The sequence below is a fragment of the Bos mutus genome, chromosome 27, assembly GCF_027580195.1.
Source record: "Bos mutus isolate GX-2022 chromosome 27, NWIPB_WYAK_1.1, whole genome shotgun sequence".
Taxonomy (NCBI): Eukaryota; Metazoa; Chordata; class Mammalia; order Artiodactyla; family Bovidae; genus Bos; species Bos mutus.
Genome location: NC_091643.1, coordinates 21,519,092 through 21,544,116, shown reverse-complemented (window position 1 = coordinate 21,544,116; position 25,025 = coordinate 21,519,092). Strand labels below are relative to the sequence as shown.

Here is a 25,025-nt window from a genome sequence, read left to right as displayed (position 1 = left end):
AATGGGCCTTTCAGAAATTTAAAATTTGAATGAAAAAAGGGTTTCAGTATCTTTTTATCCAATCTGTTGTCAGTGCTAGCTCTTGTAAGTTTATTTTTAAAAGAACTTCTTTGTTCACTTATGGCTGTGCTGGCTCTTGGTCACTGAGCGCGGGCTTTCTCCAGTTGCGGAGAGTGGGGGCCAGTCTTCGTTGCCCTGCGCTGGCCTCTCGCTTGCTGGCTTCTCTCGTGGCAGCTCCCGGGCTCTAGAGCACCGGCTCAGCGCTGATGGCTTGCCCTGCGGCATGTGGGGTCCTCCTGGACCAAGGATCAAACCTGCATCCCCTGCGCTGGCAGGCAGATTCTCCACCACTGGACCACCAGGGAAGTCCTCTAACAAAGAACCATTTTTTTCTTAGACCAGTTTTGACATTCGCTTTCCGGTGGCAGAGACCCAGATAATTCAGGGTTAACACAGCACATAGATTTAGATCAGTCAGATTTCCCTGATACTATCCTGAAGAAGCTAGTGACATAAAGAAATGGTCATCTTGAAACAAAACCTTCCGTGGTCTAGTGCCTAGTACTCTGTTCTAGTGCAGACATATCATCTATTTCTTTTTTCAGAAATATTTAAAGATCTCATAAGCTCATTAGAGCTTATATCCCTGCCTACTGGCATTGGCTGTAGATTTTTTTGCCTAAAAGATAGCTACCACTATTCAAAGATGATTCCGTTGCTGCTTTTGAAATACATCACAACACTCTTTGATGATAACTCCTAAATAGGAGCTATTCAAAATTATATGAGACACTAAAAACATAATTAAGATTCGCCAATGCCAGCTGAGACAGTGGAGAGCTTGTGAATAAAAAATAAGATTTCCAACTTTATTGTTTCAGTGTAAATGATTGAGGTCTTAGAAATGTTTTAGATCTCATAGCCATACTCCCTAAGAATGCTTTTGAGAAAAAGGATCCAATATGTGAGAGCAATCATGGGGAAAATATAACCCATAAAGTATTTTAAAATTGAAATCCAAAGCATTTCAAAGATAATGCTCGTATTTTAAGAAAAATAATCTTGTAAATTTTTCTGCTGTTTTGAACTGGCTCAGGGGATACATTTAGAAAAATAAAAGGGGAAATTACTTCCAAGATACTAATAAAAACAGCTTCATGGAATGTGAGAGCTAGAGGGATGTGTTCAGAGAGCATCTGGTAGCAATGAGGAAACTGAGGTCTTCTTAAATCTTATCATCTCCTGAAGTGTTTCCAGTGCCCCTGATGCCCTTGATCTATCCCATATTCATTTCTTGGTGTGTGTGGGGGGGATGCTGTGTTCTTCTGCTTGCAGGGATCTTAGTTCCCTGACCAGAATTGAACCCTGAGCACCGAGTCCTAATCACTGGACTACCAGGGAATTCCCTCATGTTCATTTCTAACAGCATTCTTCTTTTTTGTTGTTGTTATGAATACCTTTTCTCTTTTAAATTGAATTGCTTTACAATGTGTTAGTTTCTGCTGTACAACGAAGTGACTCAGCTATAAGTATACACATATCCCCTCCTTCCTGGACCTCCCTCCAACCCCAAGCCTCTCGGTCATCACAGGGCACTGAGCTGAGCTCCCTGGGATATCCAGCAGCTTCCCACTAGCTCTCTATTTTACACATCATAGTGTATGTGGGTCTGTGCTGCCCTCCCAATTCGTCCAACATGGCATTCATTTTTAAGGATAGTAATGGGACTCCTGAATACAGCGTAATTATCTGTTTCCTAAGTGCAGACATGGAGGTGCTAGAGAGGGGAGATTTTATCCTAATGAGGAAATGAAGAATACTGCCAAGCCTAGTCACCCCATTATCTTAAACAAACAAGAAGTAAATCAGAACACTTTTGATTTGGCAGCTCCTGTACACAGCAGTCATGCTCCTTTACAAAATCTCATTAAATGATAACCTCCTGCAGAGCGACAATAGCAGGTGTCTGCGTGCTTCCGTCCCCCTCTATTCCGTATTCTGCACCACAGTAGAGCTAAGGAAGAAAACAGATAATTGCCTCAGTTCAGCAAGATGTTTTGGCCCATGGTGAGTAAGTACTTGCTAGAAATAATTAATCTGAATGTTCCCGCCGAAGTTTGCAGAAAGAGCTACATTTTTTAAATTGAAGTGTTTTTTTTTTTTTTTTTTGGCTAAGACCTTCTCTGAAAGAGAATTCTCTTTTCCTTTGGGAAAAGGAAGAATACAGCCTATTTATTTCTCCTAAACCTTTAGAAGTCAGAGATGAGGGAATATGTTTTGCTCTGTAGGCATGGTGCCTGCCCCTTAGTAGGAACTCTAAATTTTTATTGACTCAGAGAAGAAATGGTAATTAGAGAATGACTTAGCAAAATAAGTCTGACCACAGAATATGGGAAAAATAATTGAGAGTTAAAAGGCAAAGAGGAACTTTGATTATTGAAAATTAGTTTTAGTTTATGTACACATAAGTGTACAAAAATAAAAATTTCAATCCTGTTAGGATAGTTGTCTCTGATGTCAGGTAAAAAGGTCACCTTGCTCAGAAAGGAGTATAGCTCTAGTCTTTATTTTGCTTCTAAACTAATAAAAGTAAAGATTTTAACCCAAAGAACACCCACCATGTACCATGTTCTTTTTAAATATTATAGTCTATTCATAATTTATCAGTTTAAGACTTTGTTGAGTTGAGAGAAATACGAGTTTTATATATAAGGATAAAGTGTTGGAGAAGACTCCTGAGAGTCCCTTGGACTGCAAGGAGATCCAACCAGTCCATTCTGAAGGAGATCAGCCCTGGGATTCCTTTGGAAGGAATGATGCTAAAGCTGGAACTCCAGTACTTTGGCCACCTCATGTGAAGAGCTGACTCATTGGAAAAGACTCTGATGCTGGGAGGGATTGGGGGCAGGAGAAGGGGACGACAGAGGATGAGATGGCTGGATGGCATCACTGACTCGATGGACGTGAGTCTGAGTGAACTCTGGGAGTTGGTGATGGACGGGGACGCCTGGCATGCTGTGATTCATGGGGTCGCAAAGAGTCGGACACGACTGAGTGACAACTGAACTGAACTGAAGGTTATACTAAAAGGGATTGGTTAGCCAAATATGGTTTTGTTTTATTTATTTTTTATTGGAAAACAGATGATTTGCAATGTTGTGTTAGTTTCAGGTGTACAGCGAAGTGAATCAGTTATACATATACATATATCCCCTCTTCTTTTTAGATTCTTTCCCATATCAATTATTACAGATTATTGAGTAGAGCTCCCTGTGCTCTACTCAGCAGGTTCTTATTAGTTCTCTATTTTGTATATAGTAGGGTGCATATGTCAGTCCCAGTCTCCCAGTTTATCCCTGGCATGTACCCTCTTCTAATGGCCTTAAGTTAGTAGCCCATTTCAGGAAAAGGTTGCCTTCATTGTACAAGCCACAGTATTTCCTGAGGGTACTTTCATTTCTGCTGTCTTTGAATCTTCAGCGCTCTTTATATTTAGACACAGTTGCTCTCCCTTCATTCCTGATCCCTCCCTGAAGACATAGTTCCCATCAGGAATCGTCATCACACACCTCAGCAGATCAGCTTCTCTGGGGAACAGGGTGATGTGCTTAATAAAATTTAGCCAATAAACAGTTGCACCACTAAAATAGCATAGCAGGTAGAGAATGCCAGTGTGGGCAACTGGAGCCCAGTTACCTTGCATGCTTGTTACCTATGCAAAGTTTTATTAATCATCAATACTGGAGTGGGTAGCCTATCCCTTCTCCAGCGGATCTTCCCGATCCAGGAATCGAACCGGGGTCTCCTGCATTGCCAGTGGATTCTTTACCAACTGAGCTGTGAGGGAAGCCCAAATCATTAATTACAAATTGCTAATCTAAATACCAGTCAAACTAGCCAACATAGACTTGATTTTTTTAACTAAGTGGAAAACCTAGAAAGAAAAAGTATTTCCTTTGGAGGATAGTTCTGTTGTTCTATGGGCTTCCCTGGTGGCTCAGTGGTAAAGAATCCACCTGCAATGTGAGAGACACAAGCTCAATCCCTGGGTTGGGAAGATCCCCTGGAGTAGGACATGGCAACCCATTCCAGTATTCTTGATTGGAGAATCCCATGGACAGAGGAGCCTGGAGGGCAACAATCCATTGTGTCACAAAGAGCCGGACACAACTGAGTGACTAACAGTATTGTTCTCCTTCCTTTTCTCTACTAATGCCTTTGGATTCTTTCCTTTTTATTGATTTTTCTTAATTTCAATTTTATTTTTAAACTTATCTTTCGTTGTGTAATTAAAATAATCCTACTATTGAGTAGTAAAAAACTATAAATAACATAAAAGTCAGAAGATACAGATGAGTAAAATAACATTTGGATTTCTAAGCGCAGTGGTAAAGAATCTGCCAGCCAGTGCAGGAGACACAATAGACACAGTTTCGATCCCTGGGCTGGGAAGACACCCTGGAGGAGGAAATGGCAACCTGCTCCAGTATTCTTGCCTGGAAAATTCCATGGACAGAGGAGTCTGATGGGCTACTGTCCATGGGGTCACAAAGAATCAGACAGGACTGAGCTACTGAGCACACAAAATAACATTTACTAAATTGATTTGCACAGGGATCCTTAAAGATTATTATTTGTGCTGTAATTCGTAGTAGCAAAATGTAGCAAACAACATACATGTCTGTTCGTGTGGTGTTATTAGCATAGAAAGCTACGCAACTTTCATACTCAATAGCTATATAAGAACAAACGCTATGCTGTGCTGTGCTCAGTCGCGTCCAACTCTTTGCAACCCTTTGGACTGTACTCTGCTAGGCTCCTCTGTCCGTGGGATTCTCCAGGCAAGAATACTGGAGTGGATTGCCATTCCCTTTTCCTGGGGACCTTCCTGACTCAGGGATCAAACCCACATCTCCTATGTCTCCTACATTCCAGGGGGATTCTTTTGATCTCAATATACAAAAAGAGACAAAAGCAAGCTGTATAGCAGTCTGTATAACATACTAATTTGTATAATTGAAAAAGGTAAGTCTACCCAGGCACACACTTACATGCACAAATATGCTTATATTTATGTGAAGTATCTCAAGATTAAACGAGAACCTAAGAGCATAGTGCCTCTGATGTGGATTACTTGGTGCTGGGAGCTGCGATGGGAAGATAATTCTTACTATACATTTTTATGTACCTTTGTTACTAAGCCATTTAAGTGGATTACCTATCAAAAAAATTTAAGCGATTTGTATTCCCCTAATATTCAAACTGTTTACTCATATGGTTTCATCATTGGGAGTTATTGATCTTTTTCATATTGACTCTGAAGAAGGTTCTGTTGGTTAAGAAAATTACTTTTTTTCCTATCAGATATGTTACACTTAGTTTTACCTAGTTTGATTTTGGTTTTTTACTTCCCTTATATTTATGTCTAGATTTTTGCCTTGTAGAACCTTTTACATTTTATGCAGTCAAAAATACCAAATGCAGCCAATCTTCCTTACTCACAGACTCAGTATTTGCATGCCCATCTATTTGCTAACGTTCTTTTGGAATGCCAGAGCCTGTACTGACAGTGCATGAGTGTCTTTAAACAGAAACACACGTGAAACAAGATTAGGTGTTGATCAGTTGACAAAAATATTGTGACCACAGGCTCATAGGAACCTAATCCTGTATTTCCCCTTGGGGCGCCAATTCAGTGTTCACTAATTCTGGGTTCACAGGAGCTTTATAGAATCTGACTTCTGTAGATAACGACAATCAATTGTATTTTCTTTCATGGTTTCTGACTTGTTTTGTGTCATGCATGGAGAGGCCTTTTGCTTTTGAGAATATTTTAAAAAATAACATAGTCATCCTCTAGCCCTTTAATCACTTTATTTTCTTATATTTAAATCTTTGCTCCATTTGGAATTTTTGATGTAAGATATAATCAGGCTTCCCTGGTAGCTCAGACAGTAAAGAATCTGCCAGCAATGTAGGAGATCCAGGTTCAATCCCTGCATTGGGAAGATCCCCCAATTATTATCCCCCAATTATTGGAAAATCCCCCATGGAATTTGTCCAATTCCATGGACAAAAGGGCCTGGTGGGCTGCGGTCCATGGGATCGCAAAAAGTCAGACACGACTGAACAACTAACACGCACTTTTTTTCATGAGAAAGTAGCATATACATTCTGTTGTTTCCAAACCTTTTCATCCCAATTGATTTAAGATCCTGGTACTTTGCTTATATTATGAGTGGTAAGAGTTCCAAACCCACAGCATCTTCTGAAACCAGTTTTGTTTTTTTTAAGTTAACAAAATAGAGATATTTTTAAAGATTCTCCACTTCTACATGACATGTACCCCTTCTTCAAATTCTGCCCTGCTCACACCATCTTTAACAAGCTGAAAGCCCTGGGCACATCTATTTCTCTTACCAGCATTTTGATTGAATGTCAAATTAAACAGAACTTGTGACTCCAGACTTAGGATTCATACAGGTCCTGTGTGCGTGCAGTTGCTAGAGAGCAGATTTAGGTGGGAATGCTTCCAGTGGGATCATACCTTGTCTTAAAACTTAATCTGAGCTCTCCTGGGCTGTGGCTACCACTTCTAGATTCCAAAACATACTGAGCCGAAAACTTCCCAGCAAATCAGGGATTATGAAGATATGATCCAATTCATGTTCTAATAATAAAGCACCTACAGAATAGTTAAGGGAAAGAATTCCTGAGATTCATAAGAGGTGATAGGGCTTCTTGAGTGTATGTTAGTCACTCAGTTGTGTCCAACTCTTTGTGACCCTGTGGACTGTAGCCCTCCAGGCTCCTCTGTCCATGGGATTTCCCAGGCAAGGATACTGGAGTGGATAGCCACTCCCTTCTCCAGGGGATCTGCCTGACCCAGGGGTCGAACCCAGGTCTCCTGCTTTGCAGGCAGATTCTTAACTGTCTGAGCTACCAGGGATGCCAGGTAGAACCTCTTTTATATACACAATTCTGGCTCTTCTGTAGAAGGCATGGGAGCCCCTCAAGGTGAGCCACCAAAACACTGTACTCACAAATGTGAAGGAATCTACATTTAAAGTGGTCAGATTCACAAGCGGCCATTTCATTCCAGGCAGATTCAGCCAAGGTCAGGTTGATTTTGTGAAAGGATACGCACAAAGGCTCTGAGAAGACCACCTCTGTCTAAATGTTAATTCGGGGAACTTTTCTACTTTCTTGTGAGACCTCATGAATTTCTGCTATAAAGTGAATATTCTAGGTGCTAACGTGCCAAGGACACGGTTTCAGACTTCCAGTTAGAACAGAGATGAAAAATGAATCTGAAAAGGAAAGGCACGATGGAGTATATATACATCAGACTGCGTGGCCCCGCCAGGTTACCTATGTCAGCGATGAGACTGCCTGGCTTCTGCTCCTGGAGGAACTGGCGGACGCGGGGCCAGGCTTTGCTCTGCAGGTCGCTGAAGTAGGGCGCGGTGCTCTCGTACACATCATGCACGTGCTGCTTCTCCAGCTGGGCGGCTGCATGGTCCATCCTGGGGAGAGCGGGGCCATGCCAGGGGATGCGGTTCAGAGCGGGCACCGGAAATGGCTGACGGAGATGCAGGTTTCCTAAAATGGGAACTTAACGACTGCCAGGGTTATGCTGTTTTTATCTTTTCTTTTTCTTTTTTTTTTAAATATTTACTTTTTAATTGAAGGGTAACTGCTTGACAGAATTGTGTTGGTTTCTGCCAAACATCAACATGAATCAATCAGAGGTATACATATGTCCCCTCCCTCTCTTACAAACTGCAAAGAACACAGCCTTCACCGGAACCTCACCAGCGTTGTTGAAAGACTAGCAGATGCATCGCTCTTAGCTGTACAACTTCAGAAAACAGTCATTTGGGAATGAGCTAACTGTAATGTGTTTCTGTGCAAGATGAGTCCTTAATTTTGGAAACATGTACAAAGGTCTTAGCAGTGGTTCACTTTGGATAAAGCTCTTCTCTTGGATGCTAAAGAGACAAAAATTTTATAGCATGCATTTTGCAACTCCAGGCCAATCACAAAGCCCGATTGATTCTACCTTTTGAATGTCTTTGGATTCCAACCATTTTCTTTACATCCTACTGATTCTTAGAAAAGACCTCATTTCTTGTTTCAGTTACTTCAACCACCTGTAAATGGGTTTTTTTTTTTATTTTGTCCCTTCAGTCTCTTTGCTTCAGTTATGCCACAACTGTTTTTCTAAAAACATAAAACTGTGCTGCTCCCTATCTTGCTGCTGCTGCTGGTAAGTCGCGTCAGTCGTGTCCAACTCTGTGTGACCCCATAGACTGCAGCCCACCAGGCTCCCCCGTCCCTGGGATTCTCCAGGCAAGAACACTGGAGTGGGTTGCCATTTCCCTCTCCAATGCGTGAAAGTGAAGTCACTCAGTCGTGTCCAACTCTTTGCGATCCCATGGACTGTAGCCTACCAGGCTCCTCCCATGGGATTTTCCAGGCAAGAGTACTGGAGTGGGTTGCCATTGCTCCCTATCTTAGACTTCTTCAAAGGCATTTTATCACTTGTCTGCTCAAGGCCGGGTGTCTCAGGAGGGTATCCATGGCTCTTTCTGATCTGGCCTTCACTTACCTCTTGCAGCGATTTCTCACCTTCCTTCCCCAGCGTTGGGGCACCTGTCATACTTAGTGACCCGAGGTTTCTCAGACTTGATGCACCCTCTCTCATCCAGGGGCTGCTACAGATTCTGTCCCTTTCCTGGCTAACTTCTATTCATTCTTGGCCCAACCGTCACCTCTTCCAGAAGGACTTCTCTGACCTCCCATGCAGGATAAGGGCAATCAGAGAGCAGTGGGGAGGACTTTCCTGATGGCACAGTGGATAAGAACCCACCTGCCAGAGCAGGGGACACAGGCTTGGTCCCTGGTCCGGGAAGATCCCACATGCAGTGGAGAAACTAAGCCCGTGTGCCACAACTCCTGAAGCCCGTGTGCCCTGGAGCCCAGACTCTGCAACAGCGAGAAGCCCTTGCACCACAGCTAGAAAGCAGCCCCTACTCACCAAAACTAGAGAACACCCACAGGCAGCAGTGAAGAGCCAGTGCAGCCAAAAATTTAGCAGAAAAAAATTTTAAATAAAAAGGAGTGGGGAAAGTAGAAGAGCAGGTCTTCGAGGCTTCTGTTTGTTTAGGGTTTGGTCTTTTAATTATTCTCCTGTGGCATGTGAGTGAGTATATCCCAGGGCAGCGGCCAGGGCTCAGGCTGTGGCTTTGTACCAATCAGTATTAAAGTGTTTTTAATCACTGAGTAACCCACTCGGCCCTACCGCTGCTCACCAGCTGGCTGAGTCCCACCCCTTGTCCTCTTGCGTCCCATGTGTCCTCTGTGGTTACTGAGGGCTGTAAGTCTATTAGGTGTTTTTTCTCTAGCCTTGACTGGAAGAGCCTAGGTAACAAGGGCTTATCTGATTTAATGCCAAGTCCCCAGTAGTTGGCACACAGCAGACCTTCAATCAATGAACAAAAAAAGAACCAGAGTGGACTCTGAGTCTTTTACAAAGGGTAAGGACTCTTACAAAGGGTAAGAGAATATCCTGAGGAGTGTGGGAAGAGGGGACCCTGGACACCCACAAGCTTGCAGATGGGAATGTGGTAAGAGAAGGTGCTGTCCTTGGCCAGCCTCTGTATTCCCTCCACCCTCACCCCCTGGTCTCTGTCACTCTGGGGAATAGAAGGCACTTGGCTCAGATAGCATCTGAGGAGTTACCCCACTGTAAAATGCCCACCTTTCACCTTGTATTTAAGAAATATCTTGATGAGAGGTACTTAAAGACCATGTAAATATTGTTTCCATAATCTCAGCCACCAATTTTTTTTATTTTAATTTTTCTGGCCACTGTACGTGACATGTAGGATCTGAGTTCCCCAACCAGGGATCGAACCCATTCCCCCTGCAGCAGGAGCTTGGGGTCTTCACCACTGGACCACCAGGGAAGTCCCCGCTCACCACCTTCAGCGTCCAGTCCATTGACGACTCTTTCTAACCGAAGTATAGTTGATGTACAATAGTAGATTAGTTTCAGGTTCATAACATAGTGATTCAGTATTTTATTGACTATACTTTTAAAGTTGTTATGAAATGATGACTGTATTTCCCTGTGCTATGGTGTAACCTTGTTGCTTATCTGTTTTATGCCTAGTTTGTATCTCTTAATTCCATAACCCTACCTTGCCCTCCCCTTGCCCTCCTGTTAACCACTGTGTTGTCTAATCGCTTCAGTCGTGTCTGACTCTTCTGTGACCCCAAGCACTGCAGCCGCCAGGCCCCCCTGTCCATCGGATTCTCCAGGCAAGAATACTGGAGTGGGTTAACCACTAGTTTGGTCTTTCTATCTGTGAGTCTGTTTTTTGTGTGTGTTTTGTTATGTACTTTTGTTTGTTTAATTTTTTAGATCCCACATGAAATCTTATGGTATTTATCTTTCTTTGTCTGACTTATTTCACTAAGCATAATACTCTCATTGAGTATTATAAGCATAATATCCCCGTTGTTGCAAATGGCAGACTTTCACTCTATTTTATGAATGATGATAAGATGATATTCTCAAATGATGAGAATGATGATATTCTCATTCCATCATTCCTTTCACTGCAAGGAAGAGCTTTTCAGGATTTACTCTTAAATTAGCAGTAGGTTATCCTTAATTGGGCTTCCCTGATAGCTCAGTTGGTAAAGAATCTGCCTCCAGTGCAGGAGACCTTGGTTCAATTCCCGGCTTGGGAAGATTCCCACTCCAGTATTCTTGGGCTTTCCTGGTGACTCAGCTGGTAAAGAATCTGCTTGCATTGCGGGGGACCTGGGTTCGATCCCTGGTTTGGGAAGATTCCCTGGAGAAGGGAACGGCTACCCACTCCAGTATTCTGGCCTGGAGAATTCCATGGACTGCATAGTCCATGGGGTCGCAAAGAGTCAGACACGACTTTGTGACTTTTACTTTTCACTTTGTCCTTAACTATTATGGGCCTGCCCACAGTCCCTGCAAAAAATCTGGCAACTCTAACAGAGTACAAATCTCATTTGTGATGTCTGACAAGACTTCCACCCAAACTGAAGCAGCTTATATTACACCCTCAACTAGAATACAAAGTAAACATATGGCTGCCTATAACTGCCTACACATGAGGAAAAACCCAAACACTGAATGCTTTTCTCTGTAATAAAAATTTCAGTAGACTTAGGTCTGTTTAAAATTGTCCCCCATTAAGGAATCAATTAGGCAGTACAGTCTTGAAAACTGTAGAACAAATACATTTTGCTTTATTGCACTTGCCAGTGTTAAGGGCTTCCCGGGTGGCTCAGTGGTAGAGAATCAGCCTGCAAACGTAGGAGCCCCTGGTTCGATCCCTGGGTTAGGAAGATTCCCCTGGAGAAGGAAGTGGCAACCCACTCCAGTATTCTTGCCTGGAGAATTCCATGGACAGAGGAGCCTGGTGGGCTACAGTCCAGGAAGTCACAAAGAGTCAGACACAACTTAGCAACTGAGCACACACACCGATTAAGTGACAGTCAACACAAGCTTGATTCCCTTCAAGCTGGCTCCATCTGCAAGCTCAGAATCTGTAGTATTTGAAAAGCACCACATGGAGACCTTTCTGTTATTCTTCCCCAATGTTTCCCAGCTTCTACCATAAACAAGTAACTTCAAAGAGCTGTTTGAAAGCTTGTGAACAATATAAATCCGTTTTGTTGTATTTTTCACTTAAGATTATATTCTGCAGAATATGTAGCTAACTGTGAAATTGATTTGCAGAGCTGGGGCCATCCAATTTGACATTCTTGACACTCTGTGGATTTATATTTCGTCCTCTGTGTGCGTGTGTGCATGCTAAGTTGCTTCAGTCATGTCCGACTCTTTGTGACCCTATGGCCTGAAGCCCACCAGGCTCTTCTACCCATAGGATTCTCCAGGCAAGAATACCAGAGGGGTTGCCATGCCCTTCTCCAGGGATCTTCCTGACCCAGGGATGGAACCTGCATCTCTTAAGTCTCCTGCATTGGCAGGCGGGTTCTTTACCATTAATGCAAACTGGGAAGCCCTTCCTACACTATACATATATGCAGATTCCTTGTGAATTTGGTCCTATGACTAAGCTAGTAAGACTGGTTCTATAGCACTAGCTGAAGCTAGGGATGTGGGGTTTGCTTTAGCCAGGCTCCTAGTCTGCATGCTGACAAACTTGAAAGGAAGAATAAGTCACAGAAAGTGATGCCCTGCACATCTGAGAACTAGTTTGGATTTCAAGTGCAGTGGAAAGTGGTTCCCTGGAGAGCAGAGGAGGGGAGAGAAAGTGCTAGGAAGCTAGTAGGAGGGGTCAGCGGCTTGGTGTGTTCCCCGTGGAGAGAGGACCAAACAGAGAAGCATCAGTGCTTCTTGGTTCTAGCTACAGCATGGTCAGTAATAGGCCACAGATATTTGGTTTTCCTGTTCTGGGCGTGTAACTAGGGTAACACTTCTCCACCCAGCTTGATTCAGGCAAAGCCACGGGATGTGCTTTGACCATTACACGTGATCAGAAAAGATCTGGGCAGAGGAAAACTTCTGGGCAGAAGTTTTACCAGCCAGAGTGTGTGTCTGCGATCCTGGAAGCACCGGCCCAGGTCTCCAAGTGACTGCTCTTGATGGGTGGACAGTGTGCATGTTTTTAGCCAAAAATAGGGCAATACACAGCTTATCATATGAGATGTGGATTATCTACCTAGATATGGAAAAGTAAACTCTATCAACCATGTTCTATTAGAAGATCACTTGTTACTATGTAAGTTTGTCCTGTTTTTTCCTTCATAAACATTAACATTTTTCTCATTACTGTAGATAGAACTAAATTGGGAGAAAACTGAATATAATTCTGTCTCCCACTTTTTAAAATTAATACTGTGACCCAAGGAAGGAAAGGAGAGAGGCAGGGAGAAAGGATGCTAATGTCTGGGGGCCTGAGAGCATGAAGGCATCAAGGTGTTGCTGAAAGCACTTTCTGTCAACTTGTGTGTGTGTGTGTGTGTGTGTACTTAACAATAACATGTAGTTTGAAAAGTAAGAGGATCTGTCACAGGTAGTAGTGGAAACACATTTGGAGATATAAGGTTCTAGGGAATATGTAATCTGTCCCCAAGCCTGAGCCCTTGCATTTATGACCATTATTTACAGGCCTAGACACTTTAGAAATTAAATACTTCTAAAAACCTGTGCCATCTGCTCTTCCTTTGAGGAATTGTACCTCCCTTTGGACTCCAAGTGATGTTGGAGCCTGTCGTCATGTAGGACGGGGTGGACACATGACCTCATCTAAGAAAATCATTCTCTCTCCCCTGGAAAACTGACAAGAGATAGTTGAAGCCAGATCACTAGAGGAAATATCCTCCAGTTTCTCCTAAGTCTTACCTTTTCTGAGGTTTTCTTGCTTGGGGAAGAGTTTGTTTTGCGGGCAGAGGACTTTAGTTATTTCAGACTTGAATGCATCTTCATGATCATAGCATGGACCTTAGGGGGTGCCACGTGGAAGAGAGGTGCTGTGGCCTCCAGAGTCCCGGCAGGACCTGGCTCCCACAGATGGAAGGACTCTGGTTGGAGCCCTGGAAACGGAACACTGGGGTGCAGTGTCCTGTTGGAACCAGTGCCAGCCCAAGAGATGAGCAGATTGTTGCACTGCTGCCATCTTTGCTACTGCTACATCTTTTTTTTTTAATGGCCACAGCCTGGTATCTGAGCTGTTATTACAGCTTCCTAGTCAGTCTCTCTGTCCCCCTGTCACCTCTAATACAGCCATAATGTGGGGAGGTTGCAGCTCTCTTTTCAGTTAACATTCACTGGCTGGAGACATATCCTATAGTAAAAGGCGACTGCAGAGACCACACTGCATGATGCTCTTCTTGGCTTGATGGAAGTAGCTTGTAATCTCCGTCCAAGAACTCAAGAAAAGCAGTTTAGAATCTATTTTCATACTGGTACTGGATAATTTTCCTCTAATATCCATTTGATCATCTCCTCTCCCTGTTGAAAACCCTTCAAGAGACCTCTCTCGGACAAAGCTTACACTCTTCCATCCAACATTCAGAAGCTTCCAGGACCTGGTCTCAGTCTGGCTTTCTAGCCATATCCTCTTACTGCAACAACTCAAATTCTCAGCTCCACCCAAAGAACTCTACTCATGTTTCCCTGAGTGGGCCTTGTTTATAGCTCCTCATTCAGGTCTTTGCTAAAGTCAGCAGGCTATTTCTCATCTGTAGTGCTTCCCTTCTGAAATCTTAACCTGCTCTTCGAAGTCTAACTCAGCTTCCCCCTTCTCTGTAAAGACTTTATGGATAGCTATCAATAAAAAATAATCATTTCCCCTAGTATTTCTATATATTGCATATTTATTATTGCTGTCACTTTTAGAGCATTTCTCCTGATTCTGTCTTGAACTCTCAACTCTGTGTATGTTCCCAGCTTGGTTAGAAGCTCTTGGAGGGCAGAACTGAAATTGGACCTCTCTTTTATACATATGTGTAGAACCAATGAGCTCCCTATGCGAGACAACAATGCTTTACTCCAGATAAACTGGTCCTCCAATATTTGGTCATAAATCACTAATCCCCTGATAAGAGCCAAGAGGCTCTCAGAGGCTCCCAAGGCTAAAACTAAGCTTTCCCAGTCATGTTTTGTGTTTCCTAATTTCCTTCCCTTGCAGAGGCAGAGATATACCCTAGACACAAAATTGTCCCAGTTTTATAACTGAAAACAAATATAAATACTGTAAATTGTTCTCTTATTATAAATGCCACAGAAGACACATATTTTAAAAAGAGCATAGGGCTGCTTTAAATTTCAAAGATATATTCAAACTGTGATTCTAAACTTTAAATACAAAATGGTCAAGTCGGGTCAGAGACTTTATTTACATTATAAAAAGACTTCATCATGATATAATTGAGTTTAATCATTTACAAAAATATTAAATCATGGTACTTATACCTACATATTATTTTCAAATACAAATTATACTGCAATCTTTTGTATGATAAAAAACTATCATTTCACAATATGCTGACGTCCTAGAAACACATTTTGTTTTCTAATAGAACATTGAATACATTCTTGTTATTTTAAAACTACTTTCAAATTCTTTTTTCCACCTAGTGCAAAAATAAACTCCAGCTTACTTTATATCACAATGTCATAACTTTTAAATGATAGGAATTGGGCCTAATTAGGTTTACTGCATATGCTCATATTATGTGAATTGCTGTAATAACTGAAAGCTACTAACCTGAGTCATCTTGTGATTACAGAAAATTACTTCTTGTCTTTTTGATTCATGGCAGTTTCCACCCTCAGAGAGTGACAGTTGTTGCTCGTAATTTCCTCAGTGTATACTGTAAACGCTTGTAGCGGGAGGAGAATCTAACAGCGAGGCCCTTTCATGCGCTGAGCCACTCGGCGTACGTCTTCGCAGGGAATGCAGGCTCTGTTAGGAAAAAACAAGTACTGAAGTTCATTTTACATAATACAACCATTGAACCGGCTACAGCCCATGCTGACCTCTTGACATGCCTGAATTACCCAGAGAAGAAGGGATTAGAACAAACTGTTAATATATGGAATGTGCCAGAACTATAAGAGCAGTTTCTGAATCAATCCCTCAGCTTTCTGTAAAACACCCAGTACTTTCTCCCCAAATTAAATAGGATGATTTCATCTTGTTCCTCAAAATTTACAAGTATGGAGAGTCAATTTCGAATCCAGTGGTTTAATTACTGTAACTTTTTAAGACATATGACTAAATGTTATTAAGTCATCCCAGTACAATTTAACTGTTCAATAATTGTCGTTAGCAGCTATTTCCATGTCACTTTGACAAGTACCCCTATTCTTCACTGTTCACATTTATTTTTTTTCTTTTTACATAATAGAACAGGTTTGTCATGAAATTCATCAAAAGACTCTGAGTTACATTAAAAAGAGGACATATGCAGAAAACCCCTCTGTAATGGGGAGGTCTTGGGGTGTAAAATGAGGTCTGGAGAGATGCCCGGTGCAGTAGGAAAAGCCCGTCGAGTAACATTTGGGGGCCTGATTCATCTGTAAATGAGGCAAATGGACTTTGATCTTGATCACAGTTCTCAGTCACTTTCCTCGGTCTTCACGTCCTTTGCGTATGCACCTCAGTACCGCAAACTGTGCCCGTTTATTACACACAGTGATTCTCAGAATGGTGGGGTGGGATGTACGTGGCTTCCCTGAACTTGCTGGGGCTCTCCATCCACCCCAGTCTTGATCCCTGTTTAAGAAGCACTGATCTGCTGTGCTTTGCACAGCTTCTTGCTGGTCTTCAGAGTGTGCATATAACCCATCGTCTCTCAGTCACATGCAGGCATACAATCTGTACCACTGACAGCCACGAAGTTTGGCATTTTAGGAAGAACACTTAGAAAGAGTCTTAAAAGAGTTACAGTCAAAAGATTTCATCTTTCCTTTGGCAGTTTCGAGCCTGCCTTTATCATGAAGGAGAGGATGTTCTGTGTGTATGTGTTGTGTCTGTCACATGTTCTTTCTTTAATTAATTTATTTTTAATTAGAGGATAACTGCTTTAAATACTGTGTTAGTTTCTGCTGTACATCAACATGAATCAGCCATATGTATACATACATATGTCCCGTCCTTCTTGAACGTCCCTCCCACCTCCCACCCCATCCCACCCCTCTAGGTTGTCACAGGGGAGCAGGTTTGAGCTCCCTGCATCATAGAGCGGATTCCCACTGGCTATCTGTTTTACATATGGTATTGTATATGCCTCTATGCTATTCTATCAACTCGTCCCACCCTTTTCTTCCCCCACTGTATCCGCAAGTCTGTTCTCTATGTCTGTATAGGTTCCACTGCTGCTCTGCAAATAGGTTCATCATATGAATCCTTTCTAGATTCCACATATATGCGTTAATATATGATATTTGTTTCTCTCTTTCTAACTTACTTCACTTTGTATAACAGGCTCTAGGTTCGTCCACCTCATTAGAACTGACTCAAACACATTCCTTTGTATGGCCGAGTAACATTCCATAGTAAACCTGTGCCACAGTTTGTGTATTCCATTCATCTGTCAGTGGGCATCTAGGTTGCTTCCGTGTCCTAGCTACTGTAAATAGTGCTGTAATGAACATTGGTATACATGTGTCTCTTTCAATTACGATTTTCTCAGCGTATATGCCTAGTAGTGAGATTGTTGGGTCATATGGCAGTTTTATTCCTAGTTTTTTAAGGAATAGGAGATGACGTTGTCTGAAACTCCATGCTAGTGGCAAAGCCTACAGTACGTCACCTCGGGTTCACCCTTCCGGCCCTGACCTAGGGGCTGCTCTGCCCCAGCCAGCCTGACTGTCTAAGCCCCTTGCCTTCAGGCATTGGTGTCCAAATGCATTCACCCTCTCAGACAGGCACTGAGGACAGGGTGTTCTGAGATTTAGTCAGAAAGTGTAGCGAAGGAAAAGAATTTCAGATAGTGTAGCGGGCATGTGTGAGCTGCTGGGGTGAAAAAGAACACATGGTGGGGAACTTCTCTATTCACCCAAATCATAGTCCTCAAACACCTGTAAAGATAATTGACTTTCCATAAGTTTACTGAATTATGATCCAAACTTGCCTCTCTTAAAAATGAATCATTTTATCTTTTCCAAGAAGTTTCTGGGCAAAGACAAAATAGGGTAGGTAGTATGTTTCTTTTAATAAGTTGAATTGGATCAGTCCTTTCATTTTATCAGCCACACATCTTTGGGGTATCTAGTATTAAAAATGCATTTCTTCTTCTTTTCTCCTTGAATAAATCGGAAACCATCTTCAAGAACAAAGGTGACTCAAACCTTATGAAATTTTGAGGTTAACCAAGTGTGTGTATTTTCCTGGGAAGAGACTTAGCACCTCAAACTATGTCTCAGGGGAAAAATTAGTTTTTGGAAAAAAGTAATTTCTGTATTAAAGAGATACATTCATTCATTCAACAAATACTAACTGAACTTCTGTTATATAATAAGGTGCTAGGGATAAAGATTTTTTAAGTTTCCCAATTTAGGAATCCAAAGTTTAATATAGGAAGCATACAAAGAAATAGAAAATTAAAATATGGTACTACTTTCATTTTCGGTATGGATACATCCTGAGAGCTTTTGAGCTTCTGAATCTCTAAACTAATTATGCCTTGGCTGTTATACCTATCGATCGACAGGTCAATCAGTTGATTGATAAATTAATAGATAAAACAGACCTATTACAGATTATGACATCATAGATCTTTGGGCCATCATCAAGTATTTAAAACCACAGATGCCCAGAGCCCACACCAGGTGTGAGGAATGTTATGATCCAGGTGTGCACAGGTTCTGTAGGAACTGTAGGTGAGGCAACTCATCCAGCCTGTTCACGGGGAGGGGCAGTGAAGCCTCCCTTGAGAGGCTGACAGCTCAGAAGAGGGTAGGGGTGAGTCAAGAAACATGGGAGTGGGCGATTCTAGCTATCAGACATCATATACAGAAAAGAAATCAGACTCTTCGATGAACTTCAAGTAACTTAATGATAATAGCAAGACATGCACACACACAATGTGTATTAATTATTTACTGTTATTGAGGCCCTGTTATAAGCATTTAACATATATTAACTCATTGAATCTATACAGTAACTAAATGAAACAGGAACCACCATGTCCCCATTTTACAGATAAGGAAGCAGAGGCACAGAGAACACAAGTGACTTTCCAAGGTTACATAGCTAGTAAGTGGCAGAGCCAGGATTTCAGACCAGAAAGTTAGATTCCTGACTTCACACTCTTAACTATACAGTCAGTGGGGAGGCAGGAAGGGAGAACGGGTGATACTATAAGAACCTGGAAGAGTCAGACCACATAGGACCTAGTTTAACTTTCTAAGGAGTTTAGATCTTTATCCTGAATATAATGGTGAACAACAATTATGTCAGTGAGAGAAAAGACAAATTTGGATTTGGTTTCCAGAAATCCACAGCAAGAGTGTAGACTAGTATTTCCTGGACAGGTTCACAGAGACAGAACCTAGTAAAATCCTTTAGACAGATAATGATATTAAGGATGCTTAGGAGGGGGTGAGATACAGGAGATAATAAGGAGAGAGCATCACATTAGTAGGACTTGCTAACTGATGAACCGTCTAGTCAAAGCTATGGTTTTTCCAGTAGTCATGTATGGATGTGAGAGTTGGACCATAAAGAAGGCTGAGCATCAAAGAATTGATGCTTCCAAACTATGGTGTTGGAGAAGACTCTTGAGAGTCCCTTGGACAGCAAGGAGATCAAACCAGTCAATCCGGAAGGAAACCAACCCTGAATATTCACTGGAAGGACTAATGTTAAAGCTGAAACTCTAATACTTTGGCCACCTTATGTGAAGAGCTGACTCATTGGAAAAGATGCTGGGAAAGATTGAAGGCAGGAGAGGAGGGGAGAACAGAGGATGAGATGGTTGGATGGCATCATCGACTCAATGGATATGAGTTTGAGAAAACTCCAATAGATAGTGAAGGACAGGGAAGCCTGGTGTGCTGCAGTCCATGGGGTTGCAAAGAGTCGGACATGACTGAGTGACTGAACAACAACAAAAATTGATGAGTTAAGGGAAAGAACACACTGAAGAGGAAGCAGTGCTACTGATAAGGCTGACCCTGTAAGAGGTACCACCAGCATCCTAAAATAGAGGGAAAGAGGGTAAGAATGAAAGACAAAAGGAAACTTTGGTAATGACCGTATATAAACTCTGAAAGACTCTTCCCTTGGAATACCTGTGAATACGTCCAGAGAAATTTACTTAAGATACTTGCATCTACAGGAAAAAGGCTGTAAGAAGGACTAGGTGTTGGTAATGGAAATGCCGTAGTGATCGGTAACACATTATATTTCGCATTATTGCCTTGGCTGTTTGTATATATCTGTTATGTCTGTAATTGATGGCAGCATTTTCTAGATATGGACAGTGGAGCTCATGATCGCTGATGTCTTGTTGGGTATTGCGGTTTACACAGCATTCAGCCAATGTTTATGATAAAAATACATGAAGAAAGGCAGAGAAGAATAAAAAAGAGGGTACTTTAGATGGTGCTGTAGTTCACCATCAGAGGGAATACATCTGAGTGAGGGTTTAGGTTTGGACATAACTGTTTCTGTTTATCTGAAGGACAACCAAGTAAGATGGACATGAAGCTCAGAGCAAGCTGTTCTAGAGATCATTTAAAAATCATTGTTCTAAAATTTGGCAGTGATGTTTCTTACCATTTACTCCCAAAGAGAGAAGGCATATAGTGTTCAGCCATGACCAAATACAGTTTAGTCCTATTCAGAGAGCTTAAAAAACAGATTTCTCCTGAGCACCAGCCTAGTCCAGTGGACGGACCCAAGAGGCAAACTCGAGGAGCCAGTTAATGACCATCTCTATTTACATGGACAGTCACTGCACAATTAACAAGTTAAAGTTGTTGGGCCGGTCCAGTGAAGAGGTAATAAGGTGTTTATTAGAAACTCTTTTTCACCCAGAAACAGTTAATATTTATAATTTAAAACCCAGCCCACTACAAAAAAGGAAGTGAATTAAATCAAGAGATTGTGCAGAACAAGAAAGAAATGAGGTTAGGACATCACCAGTAGTAATCAACGTGTTAGTGGGCTCCTCTGGTGGCTCATAGGTAAAGAACCCACCTGCCAATGCATTCGACGTGGGTTTGCTCCCTGGGTGGGGAAGATCCCCTGGAGAAGGAAATGGCAACCCACTCCAGTATTCTTGCCTGGAGAATCCCATGGACAGAGGAGCCTGGCGGGCTACAGTCCCATGTGGAGGCAAGAGTCGGACATGACTTAGCAACTAAAGAGAGAGAGAGATGCTACACAGAACCTCTTAACAATACACCAGAGGTTATAGCAGAAATGGTGGGGACAAAGGTAACTGGCATTTCTGGTTGAAATCCTATGAGCAGAACAAATGGAGGGCTTTAAAACAATAACATATGTAACCCTGAGAGAATAGGACCCTCTCTGCAATCCCAACAGGGACTGAAAGGTTACCTTGGAGGAAATACATGTGAAAAGAACGTGGATAAAATGAGGGAAAGATCAAATAGTCCCAAAGAATATTTGGTTTCCTTGAAAAAAAAAACAACGACTTTTCTTCAAAAACTTGTACGTCTGCATTGACTTTGTGTTGGGAGCAGAATGGTATCTCCAGAATCTAAAAATAAAGGAAACGAAGGTGGTCATATCTGGGTGAGGAATGTGTGTCCCTGTGAGGGGTGGGGGTGGCTCAGGAGGAGAATACAAGGAAGTAGGAAATGGCATCCGGTCCCATCACTTCATGGGAAATAGATGGGGAAACAGTGGAAACAGTGTCAGACTTTATTTTTCTGGGCTCCAAAATCACTACAGATGCTGACTGCAGCCATGAAATTAAAAGACTCTTACTCCTTGGAAGGAAAGTTATGACCAACCTAGATAGCATATTCAAAAGCAGAGACATTACTTTGCCAACAAAGGTTCGTCTAGTCAAGGCTATGGTTTTTCCTGTAGTCATGTATGGATGTGAGAGTTGGACTGTGAAGAAGGCTGAGCACCAAAGATTTGATGCTTTTGAGCTGTGGTGTTGGAGAAGACTCTTGAGAGTCCCTTGGACTGCAAGGAGATCCAACCAGTCCATTCTGAAGGAGATCAGCCCTGGGATTTCTTGGAAGGAATGATGCTAAAGCTGAAACTCCAGTACTTTGGCCACCTCATGCGAAGAGTTGACTCATTGGAAAAGACTCTGATGCTGGGAGGGATTGGGGGCAAGAGGAGAAGGGGATGAGATGGCTGGATGGCATCACTGACTCGATGGATGTGAGTCTGAGTGAACGGGAGTTGGTGATGGACAGGGAGGCCTGGCGTGCTGCGATTCATGGGGTCGCAAAGAGTCGGACACGACTGAGCGACTGATCTGATCTGATCTGATCTGATCAAAGGCCACTCCCCCATGGGCACCGAGTAGGCAGTATTTATTATAACTGGATCACAACTCATTTTGATGGTGTAGATTAGAGAATGCCAGAAAAGAACAAGAAAATCAAAGATGAGATTTAAGAAAAAATGAAAATATAACACCTGACTTGCCCCAGGCATTTGCTACTGGTGTCAATTTGACAAAAGCAGTCCTCAGTCTGTGTTAAAATCGAGGGGTGGTGGTGGTCCCCTGAACAGCAGCTTAGAAGAAGATAGGTGTGATGTCACAAAAGGCAAGACCGGAAAAAACACAACACATTTCCCATCCCCTTTCCTCCTAGGAAGGGAGGTCCCAGCAGGTTGGGTGACAAGGAATTCACCGTCATTTTGGTGTGAAATGATTGTTCAAGGAGCTTTTACAGGAAGCCCATGTAGTCAGCCATAACACTATAAATCATCTGATGATTATTCTAAGAATGAAATTAAGGGGAGCAATGTGAGGATGAATTATACATTCTTATATTTCATGAAAACATGTTTATAATACAATTGACCCCAAAGAGGGGCACTCATGGGGTTATTACTGAAAAAAAAAAATCTGTGTCTTTGAGGTGCAGGAAGAGAGTGTGTGTGCATACAACAGTAAAACCTGGACTGTCAGGCGTCTTCTGTAGACTCCACCTCCGTCTCATCCCCCCCCACCCCTGCTGCCTCAGCCTGAGCTTAAGCCTTCCGTGTTAATCCAGGAGTTCCCGCAGACCTGGGAAACCTCGCCAGTTGCTTTACCTGAAGGCGAGCACACACCTATATGTTTTTTAGAACCTATTCTTTACTGACACCATCACTGCAGTGGACGATTTACCCTCCATAAAAGCTGCTGCTGCTGCTAAGTCGCTTCAGTCGTGTCTGACTCTGTGTGACTCCAGAGACGGCAGCCCATCAGGCTCCCCCGTCCCTGGGATTCTCCAGGCAAGAACACTGGAGTGGGTTACCATTTCCTTCTCCAATGCATGAAAGTGAAAAGTGAAAGTCAAGTCACTCAGTTGTGTCCAACTCCTAGCAACCCCATGCACTGCAACCTACCAGGCTCCTCCGTCCATGGGATTTTCCAGGCAAGAGTACTGGAGTGGGGTACCATTGCCTTCTCTGCCATGAAAGCTGGGAGGTCATAATTTTGAACTGAAAAAATCCTTTAAAATTAAATAAAATTTAGCTTTATGAAAAATTTACCTTTTGAAAATGCCTCAATTTACTAGAGATTGATGAAAACATCGTCGCACACCAACGCGGTAGAAAGAACTGGGTCAGCTTAATAGCGTAGCTCTGAGATTCATTCTCTACAGCATCGCCACACTGATGAACGGTTCCCCCTCTTCAGACTTAAAGCGGAAGTCCAAATACCTTAGCATTTCATAGAGCCCACCAGCATCTGACCCCAGCCCACCCTCCAGCATCGCCCCACACCCCACCTCCATGCCTTGTGCCGCACCAGTTACTCAATGTAGCCGGCCCCCCTGCCCCCCACAGAAAAACCTGTCAGCTTAGTGACTCAGCAGATTTCCACTCAGGCACAAGCTCCTTACCTAGGCTCACTGCTTGACGTTTGTGACTTGCCATTCTCTCAGCACGTTAGACATTTGAGGTCTTCGTGCTTTTTGCTCACCTGTTCCCTCTGCCTGGTATCACCTGTCTCCTCCAGCCCACCTGCCAGACCCTTCTCTTCGAAGGTTCAGCTTGGGTTGTTTTCTCTACGAAGCCTTTCCTGTCCCCGGCTAGATTCACTGCCTTCTGCCCGCTGTGTGTCTACCCTGTATTATACAGAAGCTTGCAGCACTAGCGTTTTGGTGGCCATTGTCTCCTTGCTCTGGGCTGCCTCACACCCAGCTGTGTTTGTGATTAGGGGCAACCGCTAGCGTGTGGTTCTGGTGAACGGGGGCCTTGCCCTTCTGCACAGATGCTGAAGCAGGCAGAGTTTCCTGTCCCTGCTTCCTGGTGGGATGGTGTGTTAGTGTGTTAGGGCCGCCATAACAGAGTACCAGAGCCTCTGTCATACTGAGTGAAGTAAGGCAGGGAAACAAATGTTGTATATTAATGCATGTGCATGGAATCCAGAAAAACAGTGCAGATGAATCTGTTTCTAGGGCAGGAACAGAGACACAGCCATCCAGATCAGACCTGTGGACACAGCAGGGGAAGGAGAGGTGGGATGAATCAGGAGATTAGGACTGACGTATATACACGACCGTGGTGAAACAGATGGCTAGTGGGAAGCTGCTGGATAACACAGGGAGCTCAGCTCAGTGCTCGGTGATGACCTAGAGGGCTGCGATGGGGCAGGTTGGAGGGAGGTCCAAGAAGGAGGGGACATATGTACATATATATATATATGTGCATAGCGGATTCACTTTCTTGTACAGCAGGAACTAACAGGACATTGAAAAGCAATTATACTCCAATTAAAAAAATAAACAAAGTACCACAGACATGTGGTAAACAACAGGAATCTATTTTCTCACAGTTCTGTAGGCTAGAAGTTCAAAGTCAAAGCATCAGCAGGGTTGGCTCATTCTGAGGGCTGTAAAAGAAGACTGTGTCCAGGCCTTTCCTCTTGACTTGGAGATGGTCGTCTTCTCCCTGTGTCTTTATGTCATCTTCCTCTACACTTCGACGGGTTAATTTTCTCTTCTTACAGGGACACCAGCCCTACTGGATTACTGCGTGTGTGCTCAGTCGCTTCAGGCGTGTCCAAGTCTTGGCGACCCTATGGACTGTGCCTGCCAGGCTCCTCTGTCCGTGGAATTCTCCAGGCAAGAATACTGGAGTGGGTTGCAGTGGCCTTCTCCAGGGGATCTTCCCAATCCAAAGATCGAACCTGCATCTCTTAAGTCTCCTGCATTGGCAGGCGGGTTCTTTACCACTTGTGTCATCTGGGAAGCCCCCTGGGTTAGAGCTCACCCTAATAAATTCATTTTAACTTAACTACGTCTTTAAAGACTGCATCCAAAACACAGTCACATTCTGAAGTCCTGAGGG

General features: G+C 42.9%; 1 protein-coding gene across 3 annotated transcripts in view; it reads right to left on the bottom strand.

Moving 5' to 3' along the window:
* Positions 1 to 25,025, bottom strand: part of TRMT9B (tRNA methyltransferase 9B (putative)) — a 73,486-nt gene that overhangs the window by 14,360 nt on the left and 34,101 nt on the right. For all 3 annotated transcript variants that reach the window (XM_070364204.1, XM_070364206.1, XM_070364205.1), the window contains 2 exons: positions 15,285 to 15,482; positions 7,372 to 7,526 (listed from right to left, as the gene is read on the bottom strand). In XM_070364204.1, coding sequence (XP_070220305.1) covers positions 7,372 to 7,525 — 154 coding nt within the window. In that variant the 5' untranslated portion in view covers position 7,526; positions 15,285 to 15,482. The remainder of the gene's footprint in view (positions 1 to 7,371; positions 7,527 to 15,284; positions 15,483 to 25,025) is intronic.